General features: G+C 43.4%; 1 protein-coding gene across 8 annotated transcripts in view; it reads right to left on the reverse strand.

The window, feature by feature from the left end:
• fam184ab (family with sequence similarity 184 member Ab) overlaps positions 1-23,255 on the reverse strand; it is a 94,078-nt gene that overhangs the window by 15,101 nt on the left and 55,722 nt on the right. For all 8 annotated transcript variants that reach the window (XR_010013747.1, XM_063002435.1, XM_063002430.1 and 5 more), the window contains 8 exons: positions 21,396-21,557; positions 19,009-19,130; positions 16,975-17,125; positions 14,475-14,687; positions 11,733-11,886; positions 9,365-9,492; positions 3,105-3,289; positions 1,640-1,786 (listed from right to left, as the gene is read on the reverse strand). Coding sequence is in view for 7 of the 8 variants with exons in the window: in XM_063002435.1 (XP_062858505.1) it covers positions 1,640-1,786; positions 3,105-3,289; positions 9,365-9,492; positions 11,733-11,886; positions 14,475-14,687; positions 16,975-17,125; positions 19,009-19,130; positions 21,396-21,557 (1,262 nt within the window). In the remaining variant the exon portion in view is untranslated. The remainder of the gene's footprint in view (positions 1-1,639; positions 1,787-3,104; positions 3,290-9,364; positions 9,493-11,732; positions 11,887-14,474; positions 14,688-16,974; positions 17,126-19,008; positions 19,131-21,395; positions 21,558-23,255) is intronic.

Raw genomic sequence — 23,255 nt, forward strand, 5'->3', positions numbered from 1 at the left:
TAATTTGTAAAATAATCCTCCCATTTATCCATTCATTCATCTATCTTACAATATCTACCCATTCATTTATCAAATAATCTTTATTTATAATAATATTTATTTCTTCATCTGCCCATCTATCTATTCATCCCCCCGATAATATAGCCTATACTCTTATCCATTTATCTATCCGGCCAGGCATACCAAAAACAACACATTCAGCAATGAACAAACTCTGCCTTCAGGAAGAATAAAGTCATATAACAACCTTTCAATCCATTCTGGTAAATAATTGTGAAGACTTTAACCCTCAATCCATTATAAGTTGCTCTGGATAAAAGCATCTGCTAAATTGTGGTAAATATAAATGTGAGATCCAAACAGTGAGCCTATAAGTAAAAGAAACAGTGACCTATAAAAACAGATTAAGTTTGGGCTTGCTGTTCGTTTTAGTATTGCACTTATTTAAAATAAATTAAAAGTTCATCATAGTGCTGTCAAATATTTAATCTATTTAGTTTAATGTTTTATAGGTTGTACTACGTGCTTATTTTTATGGTTCACATGAATGAGTTCCTGATATTTGAACAAAATCTCTCAGTTTATTAAATTCCTGGCACTGCCGATGTGTATCGATCCGGCCGTCCACCCAGCGAGTCAAACATCCACCCAGTTCACGTCCTACACTTATAAAGCTGAGATGCATGAGGGCAGGTGTAGCCTAGTGGTTAAGGTACTGGACTAGTAATCAAAAGGTCACTGGTTCAAGCCCCACCACTGCCAGGTCACTCGAAACAACTCGACCTTTCTAGACGTCTATCTGGGCATCAGAAGAAACCCGTAATCCTAACATCTTACAGTGCAAATCACTTGCCTCCCTATACATTTAAAGTAGCCCATTTCAACCAGAATAACCCTGGATCCCGAACTGGTTCCGTTCAGGCTTCGTAGAACCTTGGTGCTATTCAGAGACCCGTCCCACGTTCGCGTTATCAACAGGGGGCGCCGCACGACACACAGGGGGTAAACAGTAGTGAGAAGCTGGAGGAACGTGTGAGCATGTGTGCTGCTGTTCCAGATGTTCGTTTTCATCCAAAAAGCAAGCACAGATCAACTAATACAGATGAGACGTTCTCTTTCCTCTGCGGACGTTCTTGCTGAGAATTTCTTTGGTTCCAGCTGAAAACAAACGTTAATTTGGTGAAAATGTGCTAAAGGGTTCGAAATTAATTTCACGTTGGTCAAAAAGTGCCGAAAGGGTCTCGCTCAGCATCAATAAACTCAATAAACGCTTTCTAACACATCAGCATCTCTGTAAATGCAGCCCTGTGTTCCTCACCTCACATTTTAAATCAAAAGGAATATTAATGAGTCAGGATTTCATGCCATCAATCCCAATTTCACAAACACAACACATACGCACACACACAATACAGGCTGCTGTGTGAACACACACACATTTCCCATCATCCTACACTCCCGAGAAGAGGGCGTGTCTAAATCCTGAGCTCCCTTAAAATGCTCCCACTGAGGCGCCTTAATTCTGAGTGATGATCTGACTGAGTGACGAGGGAGCGTCCGACGCCTCCTCAGCGCTGAAGGAGCTGATCAGGGAGGTATTAGGGGAGCAGGGCGGGTCGATAGGTTCTCACACACTTACAGTATCTGTAGAGCAGAGATTTTATCCTTGAGCAGCTCCTGAGCTTTGTTGAAGTCCGACAGCATGTTCTGGGTGTCTCTGTTGTGCAGGAAGTTCAGCTCAGTCATCTCACGCTCATGCTTCTTACACAGGTCCTGCTCGTGAGCCCTACACACACACACACACACACACACACACACACACACACACACACATAAATACACTATACACCGATCAGTCATAACATTAAAACCACCTCCTTGTTTCTACACTCACTGTCCATTTTATCAGCTCCACTTACCATATAGAAGCACTTTGTAGTTCTACAATTACTGACTGTAGTCCATCTGTTTCTCTGCATGCTTTGTTACCCCCTTTCACCCTGTTCTTCAATGGTCAGGACCCCCACAGAGCAGGTATTATTTAGGTGGTGGATGATTCTCAGCACTGCAGTGACACTGACATGGTGGTGGTGTGTTAGTGTGTGTTGTGCTGGTATGAGTGGATCAGACACAGCAGCGCTGCTGGAGTTTTTAAACACCTCGCTGTCACTGCTGGACTGAGAATCGTCCACCAACCAAAAATATCCACCCAACAGCGCCCCGTGGGCAGCGTCCTGTGACCACTGATGAAGGTCTAGAAGATGACCGACTCAAACAGCAGCAATAGATGAGCGATCGTCTCTGACTTTACATCTACAAGGTGGACCGACTAGGTAGGCGTGTCTAATAGAGTGGACAGTGAGTGGACACGGTGTTTAAAAACCAGCAGTGCTGCTGTGTCTGATCCACTCATACCAGCACAACACACACTAACACACCACCACCATGTCAGTGTCACTGCAGTGCTGAGAATCATCCACCACCTAAATAATACCTGCTCTGTGGGGGTCCTGACCATTGAAGAACAGGGTGAAAGGGGGTAACAAAGCATGCAGAGAAACAGATGGACTACAGTCAGTAATTGTAGAACTACAAAGTGCTTCTATATGGTAAGTGGAGCAGTGAGTGTAGAAACAAGTCATTGATTTATGATTATTAACATTGCAGCAACACATTCCATTTAGCGGACACCTTTGAGGGCAATTGAGGGTTAAGGGCCTCGCTCAGGGGCCCAGCAGTTCGTGCTATCGAATAAAAGGTTGTGGGTCTGAATACCTGAATCTGCCATGCAGCCACTGTTGGGCCCTTGAGCGAGGCCCTTAACCCTCTCACCTGCAGGGGTGCCGTACATTGGCTGACCCTGCGCTCTGACCCCAAAATTCCACTCAGTCACAGATTTCCACCTATTTTAAACAGAAAATCCACCTTCTGCATGTTTCTGAGAGACATAATGGAGGTTTCCGGGACCCTGGCGCTGTGCTGCACCTACTGTACCAGCTGTGCCACCCTACAGGTTTTGTGTACAGTCACAACATTTTTGACACACACCTATAACGACACCTTTGTGGGTTCATACACACACACACACACACACACACACACACCTGATCTGCTGGTTGGCCTCACTGCGGATCTTCAGCACCTCCTTGCCCTTGAGCTCCAGCTCTTTGGTGAGGGTGCTGATGTTCTCGTTCAGCGTGTGGATCTCGTGGTCCAGGTTGGCGATGTGGTTCTTCCTGCGGCTCACTTCCTCCTGCAGCTCCGACATGCGACCCAGCAGTTCCCGCTCCTGCGCAGCACAGACGTACACGGGTGCATGATAAATAATGATCAATAAAGATAAATAAATAATGTTCCAATTCTGGTGTTCTAAATGTTCTAAATGGTTCTGAACTGCTGGTGTCACAGAGAGGAACAGAAACTCTCCTGCGGTGTGACGTGACACTAAAATAAACAGAATCAGTAATAATAATGATGTAATAATAATGATGTAATAATAATGATGTAATAATAATGATGTAATAATGATGATGTAATAATAATGATGTAATAATAATGATGTTAAATGTGGATCAGAGCTGTTCAGGGTTTAACTCTATATAAACTAGAATGAAGATTCACTACGTGTTTATTATTCAGAGCTGATTTTATTTGAATTCTGTTCTTTACTCTGAGATGTTTTATCTCTCACACGAGTGGAAGCGTCTTATAAACCCGTCACATCCTGATCATCAATTCTCTCTTTTCTTTTATACTTCAGTTACACAGCGACTTAAATCCAACACACACCAGGATCAGAGGAACCCGAATAAACACGTTTCATTTAGTTTGGAGTGGTGATGTCACACCACAGGACATGACGTCACACCACGAAGCATGATGTCACACCACAGGACATGATGTCATACCACAGGACATGAGGTCACACCACAGTACGTGACGTCACACCACAGGACATGTCACACCACACAGCACGACATCACACCACAGTACATGACATCACACCACAGGACACGACATCACACCACAGGACATGACGTCACACTACAGGACAATAATGATCAAATGACGTCACACCACAGTACATGACATCACACCACAGGACATGACGTCACACTACAGGACAATAATGATCAAATGACGTCACACCACAGTACATGACATCACACCACAGGACATGACGTCACACTACAGGACAATAATGATCAAATGACGTCACACCACAGTGCACGACATCACACCACAGTACATGACATCACACCACAGGACATGACATCACACCACAGGACATGACGTCACACTACAGGACAATAATGATCAAATGACGTCACACCACAGTACATGACATCACACCACAGGACATGACGTCACACTACAGGACAATAATGATCAAATGACGTCACACCACAGTACATGACATCACACCACAGGACATGACGTCACACTACAGGACAATAATGATCAAATGACGTCACACCACAGTACATGACATCACACCACAGGACATGACGTCACACTACAGGACAATAATGATCAAATGACGTCACACCACAGTGCACGACATCACACCACAGGACATGACATCACACCACAGGACATAATGTCACACCACTGGACATGACGTCACACCACAGGACAATAATAATCAAATGATGTTACACCATAGGACCTGACATCACACCACACTACGACGTCACATCACAGTACACACAAAACAATAATAATCAAATGACGTTACACCAGACATGATGTCACACCAGAGTACATGATGTCACACCACACCACTGGACATGACGTCACACCACAGTACTTTTTACAAGATTTTAGAGTGTGCCTGTAGGAAGCTGTGCCTGTTAAGTCCAAAGACAATCCGCTAGGTCAGGCACTGAAGTTGGATGAGAAGGCCTGGCTCGGATACGGGTTGATTTCATGAAGCAGCACTCTGTACTACCCATGATGCTTTAGGGCATGTCAGGGATGCAATATTGATGCACTTCTGACCCATTTTCTTGCCTTTATGGACTCTGGTGTTTTTGGAACAGTCACATTCAGAGTCACCGCGTTCCTCTCCCCACCCGGAGGCTAAGCGTTTAGTTTTAGCACTACGCCGTGACCTCCTGCTCATGCTAACACATCGTGAGCCGCCCGGATCTGGCTGCAAAAACCAAAAATATTCCTACAAGGACCTTGAACACCCAGAGCAGAATGAGATCTGAGATGCATCTGAAGGAGGAGTCGCCCGGGCTGCAAATGAGACGAGATGTGAGATGACGTTTAATATTTCGAGATACGTGGTCTGCACGACAAGAGCCACGATTCACTGGTCCAGCTTAGAATACATAAAACGACTTTAAAATATAAAATAGTAGTTTATTTACGGCTTCCTACCGGTCGTCCACAGACTGGGGCAACAGTTCACCTTTTAACACGTCACTGACCCAATCATACACCCAAAACAACACGAGAGGCTTCGGAACGAGTCTCAGATAGGCCTTTTCGACCTACGTGGTGGAACTGGCTCCGTTACGGGTTTGTGAACTTGATTTGGAACCGATTTGGCATGTTTCCACCCGTTGTATCACTGGGGTCCCAGCAGTAGAGGTGATACAACTGGAGAATTGGAGACGACTAGGTTGGCACTGCTATCCATTATTCATGGTCAGAGGTCGCAACTGCAGCAGCCACGAGGAATTCCTTCGCCCCGCCCTCTCCCTGACACAGCCAGTAGCAGCTCTGAGATTCAAACTCGACAGTGGTGGCTCAGCAGGTTGCCAGTTCAAGCCTCCCCACCACCACCAAGGTGCGACTGTTGGGCCCCTGAGCAGGGCCCCTTAACCTTCAATTGCTCAAACTGTATTCAAATACTTTGAATAAAAGCGTCTGATAAATGCTGCACGAGTACTAGACTGGCCTGCCTGCAGTCCTGACCTGTGTGGAGCATTTTGCACCCCGCACACTTTAACTGAGTTCGAATCTCAGCTGTGCTACCGGTCACCTTGGCGCCCCCTAGTGCCCGCAGCAGACAAAATCGGCCGCTCGTCTGCTGGGTGGGAAAAGACGTGACTACAAACAAAGTGGGCGGGGTCTTTGACGCTGTGTAAGGACCCTGGTTAGTACAGAAGTGGAGGAACGTGGAGATCAGCGCGTGAAGTACGTCCAATCCACTGAAGTACGGGGGGATAAGTAGGGGTCGGTGGAGCGTGCACGTGTCGGAGGGAGGGCGTGTCGGGAGAATATACCCTCCTCGTACACCATCGGGGTCTCCAGAAGCAAAAGAGGAACTGGCTATGACTAAACTGGGAGAAAATAGTAAAAAAAAGACGCGTTTGCAGGGAGAACGGGACAAAATAATGGAGACACGTCATCGCTCGGCGTCCTCGGTGCCGAAACGTGTCGTGAGAAGGAACGGTGGCGTTCACTGGTTTAAGTGGGGTACGGGGGGCTACAGTCGGTTATTGTCGACCCGCACATTTAATTCGTACGATGGCTGTGTACGTACGTGATGGGTGTACCTAATAAAGCGCTGACTCTAAACCTGGAAACAAGCGGACGTTAAAAAGACGAACGGCCGTCAGCGCTTCTGAAGCAGCAGGTGATTCCACAGATAAACGGCGGCGTGAGTAAACGCACTCTCTCTTCACTCCTCTCCTCTCGTGAAGGTCGGTGAGAGATGGAGAGAGGTCCTCTGTTCCTCCACTTAGTCCAGGACAGTAAATCAGAGACGTTCCCGTTCATGGGTGGCTGAGATCCAGCGCGGGCGGCGGAGGGGGACGTGTTTACGACCATCCGTCTCCAGAACGACTCGACACCGGAGGAGCACGGAGGCTCGTAAACACGGAGATTAATCAGGGAGCTGGAGGAAGTTATCAGAAGTGAGCATCAGAAGATCCGACGCGTCCTGAGCTGCTTCTACGGTCTGATGTTCCCGTCTAATAAAGAGACGTCAGAACACCAGCGCATGGAGGACGTGCATAAATGCACCAAAACCTCAAGACCAACGCCTGCTTTGTAACAAACGTCCATTTCCATGATGGTGACGTGTTGAATGCAGCAGATCTGATCAGACGTAAGGACCTGAGTGACGGCCGGACGACTGTGTTGAACTATCTCAGAAACACAGGCAACCGTAGTGAGAACCTACAGACAGCGGTCAGACGAGGGACCTACTGAACTACTGATAGTCCTTGATCTTGAACTGGTTCCGTCCAGGTTCTTAGAACCTTGGTGCTTTTTCCAGTGGTTTTTGGGAGCCGAGGATGCGTCACCAACAGAGGGCGTGGCATTTTTAGATTGTAAACTTTACAGCCAGTGTTGCTTCTCTATCCTGTACAACCCGACACGCCCACAAATGACACCAAGGTTCGAGCAGGAAACCTGAATATTCTTTGGTTCCGGCTGCGAACGAACGTTCACAATTTAGAACCTTTTTCTCTAGAGGAGACGCACAGAACCGGTTCAGAATCTAATTCGTGAACCAGAACGGAACCTGTTCTATGTCAGTCGACATTCAGAGAACCGGTCCGTGTTTACGATTGTACCAGTTTTCTGTTGTACCGGCAAGCACAACAGAAGTGAACACTAATAAAAAACTGGTAAATTAGCTGTAAAAATCTGTGCTGCTTGTTTTTATAAAAAAAAATGAGAAAGTAAATGTTTAATTGAAGGTAAAACATCTGGGATGTGGAGAACCGTGGAGAACGAGCTGCTGTGGGAGCTAACACGGCCTCATGGTACCGACCCGGAGAAAATTCTTCAGTTACAAGTCGGGTTAATAAGAGGACACTCGCTGTTCTGATAACGATTCCTGATCTCTGCAGCGCTGAACAAAGAAACCTTTAAATAAAACACGGAGTTCATTAAGAGGTAAAAGGCTTTATCAGGCCGGCACAGGGAGCTGTGTGGGAACGGGTCCGGGGGGCGGTGAGGTTCCTGTAACCTGGTTCCAGAACTGATAAAGCGCAGTGGGGTGTAACTGTACCGCCTCAAAATATCCACGTCAAAGCAGCAGTGAGAAATAAACCTTCATTTTTATTGTTGCTTCAAAAGTTTGATGGATAGCTATATCATACAGATCTAAATATTAATTTTACCAACATTATGACCACCTCCTTGTTTCTACACTCACTGTCTATTTTATCAGCTCCACTTACCATATAGAAGCACTTTGTAGTTCTACAATTACTGACTGTAGTCCATCTGTTTCTCTACATGCTTTGTTACCCCCTTTCATGCTGTTCTTCAATGGTCAGGACCCCCACAGGACCACCACAGAGCAGGTATTATTTAGGTGGTGGATGATTCTCAGCACTGCAGTGAAACTGACATGGTGGTGGTGTGTTAGTGTGTGTTGTGCTGGTATGAGTGGATCAGACACAGCAGTGCTGCTGGAGGTTTTAAACACCTCACTGTCACTGCTGGACTGAAAATAGTCCACCAACCAAATACATCCAGCCAACAGCGCCCCGTGGGCAGCGTCCTGTGACCACTGATGAAGGTCTAGAAGATGAGCGACTCAAACAGCAGCAATAGATGAGCAATCGTCTCTGACTTTACATCTACAAGGTGGACCGACTAGGTAGGAGCGTCTAATAGAGTGGACAGTGAGTGGACACGGTGTTTAAAAACTCCAGCAGCGCTGCTGTGTCTGATCCACTCACACCAGCACAACACACACTAACACACCACCACCCTGTCAGTGTCACTGCAGTGCTGAGAATCATCCACCACCTAAATAATACCTGCTCTGTGGTGGTCCTGTGGGGGTCCTGACCATTGAAGAACAGCATGAAAGGGGGTAACAAAGCATGTAGAGAAACAGATGGACTACAGTCAGTAATTGTAGAACTACAAGGTGCTTCTATATGGTATATGAAGCTGATAAAATAGACAGTGAGTGCCCCCCTCCGACACGTGCACAGCAATCGAACATCTTATCACCTACACTTGACGAGTGCAGTGCTGTGTACGGAGAGCCACATCCTCTACCGCATTCCCACCAACCAGCCAGCAGAGGTCGTAATCGCACTAGTCTGAGAGAGAGACCCCATCCGGCTTAGTCCCGCCCCTATCTGAACAACAGGCCAATCGTCGTTCATGTGGCCGCTCAGCCTCAGCCGGCAGGCAGAGCCGAGATTCGATCCGATGTATTCCAGATCCCAGCTCTGGTTCCAGCGTGTGTTTTTACCGCTGCGCCACCTGAGCGGCTTTTATTAAGCACAAAACAAAACATACTTAATAGATGAAAACTGTGCTAATTCGGTCCCATTGTGGTTTACATAAAGTCTCCACAAGGGGGTGTTCATGTACGAGTTTGAACCACAGAACCGTTGCGTGTGATGTGTGCTGTTAGCGTGACGGCGTTCACCTGTATCCGGCTCTTCTCCAGCGCCCTCTCCAGCTCCTGCTTGGCGACGGCGCTCTCCTGCTGGTGGGTGTGGCGCAGGTGCTCTATAGCCGAGGCGTGGAGATGGTTCAGCTCAGAGCGCAGAGACGCTGACGGGAGAACAGAGACGAGAAGATACTTTATTAAAAACCATCAATCACACAGAACCTGAGCACGAAAAATTAAAAAGTATAAAAACGTAGAAAGTCATTTCTTTATTTCAGGTCTGGATGTTTCCTCCCACGTCCTGCCTGCACTGTAAAGCTCATATTAATAATCAGATATGAGAGAGGATGTGCTATAATCCTCCTCTCCACCTGAATAATTCATGCTAAGCTAATCACGTTCACGCTCGGCTCTACGACGCTTTTAAAACTTTCATTTAAACCTGGAGGCCGCGCACAGAAAATCTACACAATATACACGTATAATTCTATTTTCCTCCACATTTGAGCTGCTTCATCTCCATCTGATCATCACCTATTACTTTATACTCAAATAAAAATGTAAAAAAAACTTTCTCTCAGATTATCACCCGACCGGGACGAGTTTTAAATACTGAAAGCTGAGGCGGTTATAAGTGGAGCAGCGAGCTTGAAAACTATAGATGAGGTTTTTTCTGACATTTTATTCACATAAAGTTTGTATGAACTGTATCGTAGTTCAAACTAAAAAAGTTCTGGATCTGGTCGTCATCTAGAGACACAAAAAGATAAAAAAGTGCAGTCAGGTACCTACTGAGTTTAGTAGCAGTTTATTTATAATTGTTATTGTTATAGTTGTTATTAATGTTATTGGTATTCATATGGTTATATTATTATTATTATTATTGTTTATATTATTACCATTATTATTAACATTGCTGTTACATTATTATTATTATAAATACTTAATATTGTTATTATATTCTTCTTATTATTAATATTATAATTATTTTTATTATATTCATTATTAATATTCTTACTAATATTGTTTAATATAAGCATTATTATTAATATTATTGTAACATTATTATTATTGCTATTACTATAACTTATTATTATTATTATTATCATTATTATTATTATTATCATTATTAATTATTATTATTAATATCATTATTATTATTATTATTATCATTATTATTATTTGATTTATTATTAATATCATTATTATTATTATTTGATTTGTTATTAATATCATTATTATCATTATTATTATTGTTATTAATATCATTATTACTATTATTATTATTATCATTATTATTATTATTGTTATTAATATTATTATTATTATTATTATTATTATTATCATTATTATTATTGTTATTAATATCATTATTACTATTATTATTATTATTATTATCATTATTATTATTGTTATTAATATCATTATTACTATTATTATTATTATTATTATCATTATTATTATTGTTATTAATATTATTATTATTATTATTATTATCATTATTATTGTTGTTATTAATATCATTATTACTATTATTATTATTATTATTATCCTTATTATCATTATTGTTATTGTTATTAATATTATTATTATTATTATTATTATCATTATTATTGTTGTTATTAATATTATTATTACTATTATTATTATTATTATTATCATTATTATTATTGTTATTAATATTATTATTATTATTATTATCATTATTATTGTTGTTATTAATATCATTATTACTATTATTATTATTATTATTATCATTATTATTATTGTTATTAATATCATTATTATTATTGTTATTAATATTATTATTATTATTATTATCATTATTATTGTTGTTATTAATATCATTATTACTATTATTATTATTATTATTATCATTATTATTATTGTTATTAATATTATTATTATTATTATTATTATCATTATTATTGTTGTTATTAATATTATTATTACTATTATTATTATTATTATTATCCTTATTATTATTGTTATTATTGTTATACATAATATATGTTAGTAGTACAGACGGACCAATCAGGTTCAGACATGAACTTCTTGTAAATCCATGAGCATTCATATAGTTAACCCCCCCCCCCCCCCCCATCCCACTGTGCTATAACAGTCTCCGCTCTTCTGAGTAGATTTTCTTTTACTATTTTAAACACTGTGACTGTTAGAATTTGCGCTTAATTAGCCAGCAGAGTGTCTGGGAACAACTGAGACAATTATTCCTGGCTCACGGTCGGCGTTCCATGTCATTCTACAGGTGCTTTATAGACCTCACAAAGGGTCTAATCACCCACATCACATCATATTACATTTACATTTCCCTCTGACTGATTTACTGGAACATAACGATTACCCCTTTACCCCGGGGCGGGTGGGGGCGGATCTGGTCTCTTACCCAGCATGGCTTTCCCTTCGTCCTCCAGCTCGAAGCGGAGTGTCTGAAGCTCCTGCTCCGACTGCTGCTTCAGCGTCTCCATCTTCTGCCGGTGAGCTTCTCTCATGGAATGAAGCTCCATGTGATGCTGCTGCCGGAGACGCTCCTCCAGCTCCTGCACACACGTGAGAAGAAACCAATCCCATCATCGTCATCATTTAGATTAGCATTAGCTTAGCGATTAGCATTAGCGTTTAGATGAGCAATTAGCTTAGGTCATGTGTTAGTGTGTCTTGTCTTGTGAACCCCTTTGTTAACCAGCATCTCTGCGCGTGTGTACACCCCTCTTGCCGCGTCTTAGCCCGATCGTTACAGTCGTGACGTTAAAACATGGGCGGCACCGTCAACAGCCGAGCGAGCTTTACGCGACCGAGGAATTGTAGAAAGGAAGTCGTGTTCCGAAGTTGGCACACTGGTGCTCCACTATGGTTTAATGCTGCTCACATGGACTAAGAAGCGCGTCACGGTTTGAATGCTGACCCTGTAGCATCAAAGAGACGTCACGGATAAGATCTCCGTCCTGATTCTGATTCGACTCTCCGTCACTCTGGATAAAAGCGTCTGTCAAAAAGCTAAAACATTTTCAATCGTTTTCAGGCGACGTTCAGAACGTGAAGATGTTTCCTGAACGTTCAGGCACTCAGAAAGTCAGCAGAAAGAAACGGCTACATCCAAAAAAACACTGAGACACGGTTCAGTCTGCACATTAACACCTGAAGGGTGCTGGCAACAGGTGTCAAGGAGGGGATCCATATCTCCCCCATGCACTCTCTGAACCGGTGTTCCTCAGGGCTTGGTACTTGGCCCACTTCTTTTCTCTATCTACACCCGCTCTCTGGGTAAGGTCATAGCCTCCCATGGCTTCTCCTACCACTCCTATGCAGATGACACTCAGCTCGTTCTGTCATTTCCTCCTTCAGACACACAAGTCTCAGCTCGCATCTCAGCATGTCTGCGAGATATCTCACAATGGATGTCGGCTCATCATCTAAAACTTAATCCCAGCAAGACAGAGATGTTGCTCATTCCTGGAGATCAATCTCCAACCCAGGACCTTCTCATCTCTCTTAATGACTCCCAGATCAGACCATCTGATAAGGTAAGAAGTCGTGGTATTGTCCTTGATAACCAGCTGACCTTCTCTCCTTACATAGCCAACATGACGAGATGGTGCCGGTTCCTCCTGTACAACATCAGGAAGATTCGTCCATTTCTCTCCAGGGAAGCTCCTCAGATTCTGCTCCAGTCACTTGTAATCTCACGGTTGGACGACTGCAACTCCCTCCTGGCAGGAGCTCCCATGTCCACTATTAAACCAGTACTGAACACTGGTACTGAACACTGGTACTGAATAATGAACACTGGTACAGTGATGATGACGGGCTATGACTAGATGTCTAACATATAGATCAGATTTATATAAAGTCACTGCGCTCCTCTGACCTCTGACAGCCTGTAAAACCACGAGCTTATAAAATTCCCTGACCGTACCGGACTCCTGCCAGCTCGCTGTCCAGTTTAAACCGACGCCCACTGGGGCATGGTGCCAGTGTAAACTGTACATCCATCCATTTCCCTCCTGTCAGCAGGAACAGAGGCTGGCAGCTCGAGCAGGGATCGATTCTACAGAGTTTGTGCATCGCATCAGATCTTAATAATGCCGGTCTGCTGAGTCCTCCAATACATTACAACCACTGCTGACCACCACACTCACACTGACCACCCCACTCACACTGACCACCCCACTCACACCAATTTGTTTAAATGAATCATTCTCTGCATGAATAACTGTTCAAACGAATCATTTGACATAAATAACTCTGTTCAAACAAATTATTCTCAACATAAATATGAAAAAATGAATCATTTAACATGAATAACTCATTTTTGACATGAACAACTTTGTTTAAATGAATCATTCTCAATATAAATAACTCAAATGAATCATTCTTCATCATTTTTTAATATATTTTATTTATGCATTTTCGCCCTTTTAGCTCGTCCAGTTGCCCGATTGCGTCACGCTTCCTCTCCACCAATGCCGATCCCCGACTCTGATTGAGGAGAACGGAGCTAACCCACGCCCCCTCCGACACGTGGGCAGCAGTCGTATGCATCTGGTCACCTACACTTTGACGAGTGCGGTGCAGCTCAGCGTTGTGTACGGAGAGACACACCCTGAGAGCACTCCTTTTCTCATCATCAATCAGTCAGCAGAGGTCGTAACTGCACCAGTTATGAGAGAGAGACTCCATCCGGCTTAGTCCCGCCCATATCTGAACAACAGGACAATCGTTGTTCGTGTGGCCGCTCAGCCTTAGCCGGTAGGCAGAGCCGAGACCCGATACGATGTATTCCAGATCCCAGCTCAGCGTGTGTTTTTACCGCTGCGCCACCTGAGCGGCCCAAACGAATCATTCTTGACTTAAATAACTCTGTTTGAACGAATCAATCTGAACATGAATGACTCTGTTTAATGAATCATTTGTGACATGAACGGTTTTTTATTTAAATGAATCATTCTTTTTTTTTTTTTGAATCAAATGACAGAACTGTATTCTTGGCTATACTATAATAATCCCTGAACTCGCTGTAAATGGACACGAGAATCGAACCTAGAACCTGGAGCTGTGTGGCACTATCACGGTGGGTAGGGAACAGGGTACGCTGGAGTAATGAGGAGTAATGGGGAGTAAGAGAGACCTTGAGGTCATGTTGTCGCGCCTCCTGCAGCTCGTGGATGGTGCAGCAGTGCGCCTCACGCAGCCGCTCCTCCCTGCGCTGGTGCTCCAGCTCCAGCTCCTGCAGCTGCTGACCCAGGTGTTCACGCTCCTGATTGAACTGCGCCTGCAGCTGCTGCAGCGAGTGCTGCGACTGCGACAACTGCATCTCCAGACTCTGTTTCAGCAACGAGATCTGCAGACGAGACAGAGAGCAAAGATGATCATCAGTACGGTACCCTGTCCTACACGGGTGCCTGACCACACTAGACCCTTAGCCTACTGACGGACTGGGCACAAATCCCCACAGACATACTCCAGAGCTACAGAGCAAAGAAAGCACGAGGGGGGCAAAGAATTTGGGGCAACTATAATAAATGAATAAATGAAGCGTGAAACTAATCAGTAATTTGGTGCTAAATAAAATATAGAAGCAAATGAGCCACAGATCAGCCAAAACATTAGGACCAACCCCGCAAATCCCCCCATCACTGGACCGATGGTACATGAGTGACTTTCTTAAGGGCCAAATCACGACCGGGTTCTGAGTCACGTTTTCTGAGTCTCGGATTGTGTCCGTTTTTGAATCACGAATCGAAACGTTTTAGCTTCTGAGTCACGGATCGAATCGTTTTATTTTTTTAAATCACGAATCAAATCGTTTCAGCATTTGAGTCACGGATCGAATCTTTAAATTTTTTGGAGTCACAAATAACGAATCAAATTTAGTCATGAATCAAATCGTTTCAATTTTTAAGTCACAAATTGAACTGATTTAGTTTTTCTTGAGAAACGAATCGATTCGTTTCCGTTTTTGAGTCACGAATTCTATCAATTCAGTTTCTGAGTCACGGATTGATTCTATTTCGTTTTTGAGTCACGAATCGAATTGTTTCATTTTTTTGAGTCACCAAACGAATCTTTTATTTTTTTAATTCACAAATCGTTTCAGTTTCTGAGTCACGGATTGAATCGATTCCGTTTTTGAATCACGAATCGAAACGTTTTAGCTTCTGAGTCACGGATCAAATCATTTTATTTTTTTAATTCACGAATCAAATCGTTTCATTTTTTGAGTCTCGAATTGTGTCCGTTTTTAAATCACGAATCAAATCGTTTCAGCATTTGAGTCACGGATCGAATCTTTTAATTTTTTGGAGTCACAAATAACGAATCAAATTTAGTCATGAATCAAATCGTTTCAATTTTTAAGTCACAAATTGAACTGATTTAGTTTTTCTTGAGAAACGAATCGATTCGTTTCCGTTTTTGAGTCACGAATTCTATCAATTCAGTTTCTGAGTCACGGATTGATTCTATTTCGTTTTTGAGTCACGAATCAAATTGTTTCATTTTTTTGAGTCACCAAACAAATCTTTTATTTTTTTAATTCACAAATCGATTCAGTTTTTGAGTCACGAAACGAATCATTTTACTTTTTTAATTCTCAAATCGAATTGTTTCCATTTTTGATTCACAGATCAAATTGATTCAGTCACGAATCAAATCATTTCCTTTTTTGTGAGTCATGAATAATGAATCGAAATTAGTCACGAATCAAATCGTTTCAATTTTTAAGTCACAAATTGAACTGATTTAGTTTTTCAGTCACAAACTAAATTGCTTCATTTTTTTGAGAAACGAATCAATTCATTTCCGTTTTTGAGTCACGGATTGATTCTATTTCGTTTTTGAGTCACGGATTGATTCTATTTCGTTTTTGAGTCACGAATCGAATTGTTTCATTTTTTTGAGTCACAAAACGAATCTTTCATTTTTTTTATTCACAAATTGTTTCAGTTTCTGAGTCACAGATTGAATCGATTCAGTTTTTGAGTCACAGATTGAATCGATTCAGTTTATGAGTCACAAATTGAATCGATTCAGTTTCTGAGTCACAGATTGAATCGATTCCGTTTTTGAGTCACAGATTGAATCGATTCAGTTTTTGAGTCACAGATTGAATCGATTCAGTTTTTGAGTCACAGATTGAATCGTTTCAGTTTTTGAATCACAGATTGAATCGATTCAGTTTTTGAATCACAGATTGAATCGATTCAGTTTTTGAGTCACAGATTGAATCGATTCAGTTTTTGAGTCACAGATTGAATCGATTCAGTTTTTGAGTCACAGATTGAATCGATTCAGTTTTTGAGTTGGCTGTTCTGAGTATCTGGGACGTCACTACAAACAGGAACAAGAAAAAACTGGAGAAAAACTGTTGGGCGGCCAAGACTCGATGATGCCAGAGGAGACACTGTGGCTGAAAACTAAAGATGGTTTAATCCTGGTGGTGAGCTGAAGGTCTCACAACACACGGAGCATCGAGCGTCTGTGTGCGGTGCCAGTCCAAGTGCCCGTGCTAACTCCTGTCCAACCTTCACCTACAGTCAGTACTGGATGTAGGAACAGTGGAGGAAGGTCGACTGGTCAGAGGAACTCTGATGCTGTTGATCAGTGTGTGTGTGTGTGTGTGTGTGTACCTGCTCCAACAGGTCCTCCACCTTCCTCTGCCAGCTCTCTCGGGCACTGCTGAGCTCCTGGTCTTTGGAATGAGCCAGCTGTGCGAGTGCCATCCTCTTATTCTCATCATGGTCCTCACGCAGCTCCTCTCGAAGTTTCTTACACTCCTGCCTGCATGCACCAAACACACACACACACACACACACACACGTGAGGCGTGAGGCACGTTCCTCCACTTCTGTACAAGCACCTGGGCCAACTAACCAGGGTCCTTACACAGCGTCCAAGACCGCGCCCACCCTGCAGACTAGTGGCCGATCGTTCCCGCTAGGGGGCGCCCAGCCTACCGGTAGCAGAGCTGAGATTAAAACAGGTGATAAACAACAGCTCAGCTCAGCTCAGTTCTGCTTCCTCTGCACTTACAGCGGCTGCAGCTGATCATTAAGTCTCACTAATGGAGGCGACGTGTTCGTGCCACCTCTCAGCCTGTCTGGTCTCCCATAACGCTGCCGTGTGACTGCGCCGAAGGTTCTCCGGGGTCCCCGAGGAGCTTCACCGACTCCATTAGCTGCACATTTTCACCAACCATTAAGACTCGCTCATGCTGCGGCTCACGGATTCAAGGACGAGTGAAAAGGAGAGTCTGAAATCTCAATATCAGCTCCAATAAATAATAACTTCATATTTTAGAAGCAAACAGTGTTGAAATAGTCGACAACACTGACCTCCCAAACTGACTCAGACTCACCAAGTAACGTACAGACTCATCTTATCATCCTGAGAGGGTTCTCTGACCAGGGCAGGATAGGGGCGGCTTAAATATTTAGGGCTGTGACTGGTAGGGGTGTAAAGAATCATGAACCTCACAGATCATGAATCATGGATCAGATCGTTTCTGTTTTCGAGTCACAGATTGAATCGTTTCATTTTTGGGTCATTGATCGAATCGTATAAGATTTCAGTCAAGAACCGAATCGTTTTAGTTTCTAACTCACAAATCAAATCGTTTCAGTTTTAAATCACGTACAGAATCATTTCAGTTTTTGATTCACAAATTGAATCGTTTCAGTTTTTGATTCACAAATTGACTAATGAGTGACGAATCAAATAATTTCAGTTTTTTTAGTCACAGATTGAATCGTTTCAGTTTTTGAGTCACAAACCGAATTGTTTCAAGTTTTGATTCATGGAACGAATCATTTCAGTTTTTCAGTAACGAATCGAATCGTTTCATTTTCTGAATCACGGATCTAATAATTTCAGTTGCTGAGTCACGGATCAAATCGGTTCTGTTTTTGAGTCACAGAGTGAATCGCTTCTGTGTCTGAGACACTGATCCAATCATTTCAGTTGCTGAGTCACGGATCAAATCGGTTCACAGTTCTTAAGTCACGGATCAAATCATTTAATTTTTTGAGTCACGAATCGAATCGCTTCAGTTTCTAAGTCACCAAACAAATTGTTTCAGTTTTTGATTCACCAAAAGAATCATTTCAGTTTCTGAGTCACGGATTGAATCGTTTCAGTTTTTGATTCACGGATCAAATCGTTTTGGTTTTTGAGTCACAAATCAAGTCTTTATTTTTTGAATCACATATTGAATCATTTCAGTTTTTGAGTAACAGATTGAATCGTTTAATGTTTTGAATCAGATTGAATTGCTTCAGTTTTTAATTCACAAATTGAATCGTTTTAGAGTTAGAGTCTCAGATCGAATCGTTTCAATTTTTTGAATCACATATTGAATCATTTTCGTTTTTGAGTCACAAATTGAATCATTTCATTTTTTGAATCACAGATGGAATCGTTTCAGTTTTGCTTCGTTGTGAGTTGAGTGAATCGTTACGTCCCCACCTGGAACACGACTGTTCGGTCCTCATTTACATCTCATCAACTTTTCTTCAGGTGCAGAAGTCTAAACGTCTCAAAATCAAATCCTAACACAATTCCCTTTTATCAGGAATGACGGACTGAACTGGTTTTAACGCAGCGTCTCGTCTTCCACACCACCTACACCATCACTCTTTAGTCTGAGTCCGTGAACGTGCTCTGACCTGAGGGTCTCGGTCCACTTCAGCTCCAGCTCCAGCGCCATTTTATCCATTTTGAGCTTCTCCTCCTCTTTAGTGGTGATGAGTTTAGCATCGTGCTGCTGTTTCTGAGTCTCCATTTCTCCCTGGTGGAAGGAGGAGAGGATGAGACGACCGACCCGATGATACAGTGCTGAGCAGAAGTATCACCCCCAACCCCGCCCAAAACAAACCCCTGCACTGCTTTGACTGCGGGTTTTTACCGCCCGCCGCTGCACTCAAACTTCAATGTGATTAAAGACACACTATATTTTCTAATTCATGTGTTTCAGCCACACAACAGTCGCTAACAGGTGTAATAAATCAATCATATGAAAGCAATGATATGCTCCCGATTGTGCAGCAACAGTTTAGGGAAGGCCCTTTCCTGTTCTAGCATGAGCGAACTCTATAAGGGCGTGAAGAAAAGCTCCAGCCCATGAACCGGAACACCGACAGACAGTTCGCACCTATACAGACGAGGGTCAGCTCGTCCGAGGGTGGGATTACGCCCTCTGCTGGCTGATCGATGGCGCTGCACAGAGACGGGAGATAATGGAGATCGATGCGTGACTCTCTGTGCGCGGTACGGATCTCCGTGTGAATCGGAAGCGGTCAGTGCTGCACACGTGGAGTAAAGGTCTGCAGCAGTAGAGGGGAAATACGATTGGGGAATTGGATACGACTAAATTAGGGGTAAAATTGGGGAAAATCCCTAATATGAGGAGGTGCACTCGTCAGTGCGCTCTGTTAGTACTGGTCACAAGCCCGGATACAAAATGAGGGCAGTTGGAGCCTAGTGGTTAAGGTACTGGATTAGTAATCAGAAGGTTGCTGGTTCAAACCCCACCACTGCCAGGTTGCCACTGTTGGGCCCTTGAGCAAGGCCCTTAACCCTCAATTGCTAAGACTGTAAGCCGCTTTGGATAAAAGCATCTGCTAAATGCTGAAAGATGTTTATATTATAGGGACCAAGCGATACAAAGGGGCCCCTGGATATTTTTAGATCACAGCCCACTGCACACGGCGGCGAGAGAGAGAGTGAGAGAGAGAGAGAGAGTGAGAGAGAGAGAGAGAGAGAGAGAGAGAGAGAGAGAGAGTGAGAGAGAGAGAGAGAGAGAGAGAGAGAGCTCGACCCCACGCTGGCAGGAAATGAAAGTCTGAGCGTAGAAAATGTAATCTAATGAAGCGGCACCAGCGCAGCTACGAACGCCGGGACCCGTAATTCAGCGCAGTAACCGTCACGCCTGGCGCCCCACTGACCTTCCTACATCAGCATCAGTATTCACTGCTAATGAGGAGGACCATGACTGACTGGCAGAGTGCAGATTTAATACCCGCCGTCCTCTGAACCCAAACTGTGAGTGACAGTTCAGGATGGAACTAAGTACTGGAGTCCCATAATGCACCTGAATTTATCATAATTTACATTTTTGGCATTTAGCGGACGCTTTTATCTAAAGCGACTTACAGTGACAGTATACAGTCTGAGCAATTGGGTTGAGGGCCTTGCTCAAGGGCCCAACGGCAGCAACCTTTCAGTGGTGGTTTGAACCGGTGACCTTCTGGTTACTAGTCCAGTACCTTAACCGCTAGGCTACAGCTTGGGACAGTGCATGAATAGGAAAATAACAAAAACAAAACAAACTAAACTGATGTGTGTAGTAGCCACCGCTTCTTTTCACCTGCACCGGGCGGGTTCACACAGGGATCGGTATCACGTATGGAGAGTCACGCACCGATCTCCATTATCCCCCGTCTCTGTGCAGCGCCTCGAGCAGCCAGCAGAGGTCGTAACTGCAGCAGTACAGAAGAATCCCTTTGTCCCGCCCTCCCTCAGACACAGCCAATCGAGTCTGTGTAGGAGGTTTAAACCTGAGAGCCTGTCCATTATGAGCATTATGATTTTAGGTATTTCTCCCTCTACAGTGCATATTATCATTAAAAATCAACACAGATCTCTGTGCTTGAAGGACTATATTGCAGTCCTGGGTTTGTAAAGATTCCTGCCACTGTTCTATTTCTGTGATTAAATGATGGGACCCACCGCGACCCTTAATAGAACGAACAGATACATAAACAAATGAATTATTTAATGAATGAATGATGGGAACACACACTTTCAGGTCTTGTTTGCTTATTTTGGGGTTTATTTGACTGAATATATCTGCTCAAAGTACCTAAACAAAAAACCCACAAGAACAAAATAAACGCCAGAACATGCCAGACCAGGCGAGGAACAAACCAACATCTATAAGACCTTGAACTCTCCATGGAGAATAAAGAGATTCTGCTGCCTCCTCCGGTCCTCCAGAGGGCACCACCACCTATACCTCTACACATCCGGGGGTTTGATAAAGGTGGGTTCTAACCTGTAGGGCCGTGAGCAGGTTGGTGGTCTCTCTCAGCCTGGCACGGGTGGCGTCCAGCTCCTCCAAAAGCTTCTCCTGAGCCTCTTTCAGACTGGAGATGTGACCTTTAGCAGAGTCCAGACCCTGCTCCCCTTCCTTCACCATGTCCTGCAGATTATTCATCTAGAGGGAACACAGCCATGACAAACGTTGGGACTAGGGGTGGGTCAAGGTTATAAAATCAATTTTTCGATCCGAATCGATCTTTATTTGAACGATCCGATATCGATTCATATGAACGCGAGATCGATCTTGAGCATGAAATCTGTTACCCCCTTTAATCTCGCGTGACCAGCCGCTGTTTTTTCGCGCAACGAGATCTGACCTGCACATCAGTCCAGCATGGCAGAAGCTGAAGTAACGCCTGGTTCACACTACACGATTTCTGCCCTGATTTTCGCTCGCTAGATTTACCAGTTCGGGAGGAACTCGGCGTTCGCTCGGCGATCCGAACTCTGCTCGTAATCAATGTGTGACACAGCGAGGGGAAACGCAGGAGAGGAGTGTAAACAGGTGGGACGGGGGGATAATATCGTTTATATCAGAATACATCAGCACACACGAGTTTTACAGTATTTCTGACCTGATCGTTCTCTACAAAACAAAATAGTTATTAACCTCCAACTCACTACAGAACGATCAATGCTGCTCGTGTTGCCAAATCCACTCAGATTCATTTATTTTTCTCCTTGATTTTACGCTGCACATCAGCGCACACACTTTGATCTCTCGCTACTTGTTGATGTGTATTTTGGACGTGGTATCATTAAACCCCTCGTCACTTCTCACCTTTGTTTTCGTGACAGAACGTAGTTTGGGAGAGCAGAGAAGCTCGCCTGAGATTCCAGTCGGTGATAGATGGTGTAGTGTGAACATTACAGCGACCCGGCAAATCAGAAAGTCGTGTAGTGTGAACTTGGCATAAGCTGTGCAGCAGCCAGGTGTATGTTTACTTTACATTTACACTGTTGTAGCGTGTCAGACATATAAAATAATAATAAAAAAAAATTCATGTTACTGTTTTCTGTTTTGGATTAATTATTTATGTAAACAAAATACACAAATATTTTTAATAATGAGTGTTCTTTGTACAATTATCACATTCGTTCTCTGTACATCTTTACATATTTAAACAAAACCTGTTCATGTAACTCAAATGTGTTGAATCGAAATCGAATTGAATGGAATCGGGACCTTGTGAATCGGAATCGAATCGATCCAGGAAATGAGTGGCGATACCCAGCCCTGGTTGGGACGTTTACCCTGTTAGATATGGGCACGGTTGGGACGTTTTGTGCTGCAGGCACCAAATTCTAAATGTTCAATAAACAAAACATCTGAATTAATTATTTTTTAAAATTTATATCAGTTAAATAAAGTGTACAGGTAGGTGGACCCATTACTGGACATCTTACTTATCTGCTGCTATTAAAAATAATAAATGATTTCTAATGGGATTATTGGGATTGTACCCTGCCCAGGAGAGGGGTATCGGGGACCTACCCCGGGAGCCAGGCCTGGGTGTAGTTTCTGACATCGAGTGCCTGGTGGCTGGGCAGCCTACGTAACTCGGCTGGGCCAAAAAGACAACGCAGGAGGATCGTATGGACCCACCAGCCACAAGATCCAGGTTAAGGGCGTGGTGCGATGTTTGTTGGGCACAGGACAGGTGCATTGTGGGGCTTTGTGAGGGCCACGTTTGGGGTCGTTGCCCATTTGAAGGACCCATTTGAGCCCAAGCTTTAACTTCCTGGCTTGTGTCTTGAGATGTGGCTTCAAGATCTCCACCTCATTTCCTACCCTGTAATGATGTCTATGTGG

This window comes from Trichomycterus rosablanca, chromosome 9 (genome assembly GCF_030014385.1).
Source record: "Trichomycterus rosablanca isolate fTriRos1 chromosome 9, fTriRos1.hap1, whole genome shotgun sequence".
Lineage (NCBI taxonomy): Eukaryota > Metazoa > Chordata > Actinopteri > Siluriformes > Trichomycteridae > Trichomycterus > Trichomycterus rosablanca.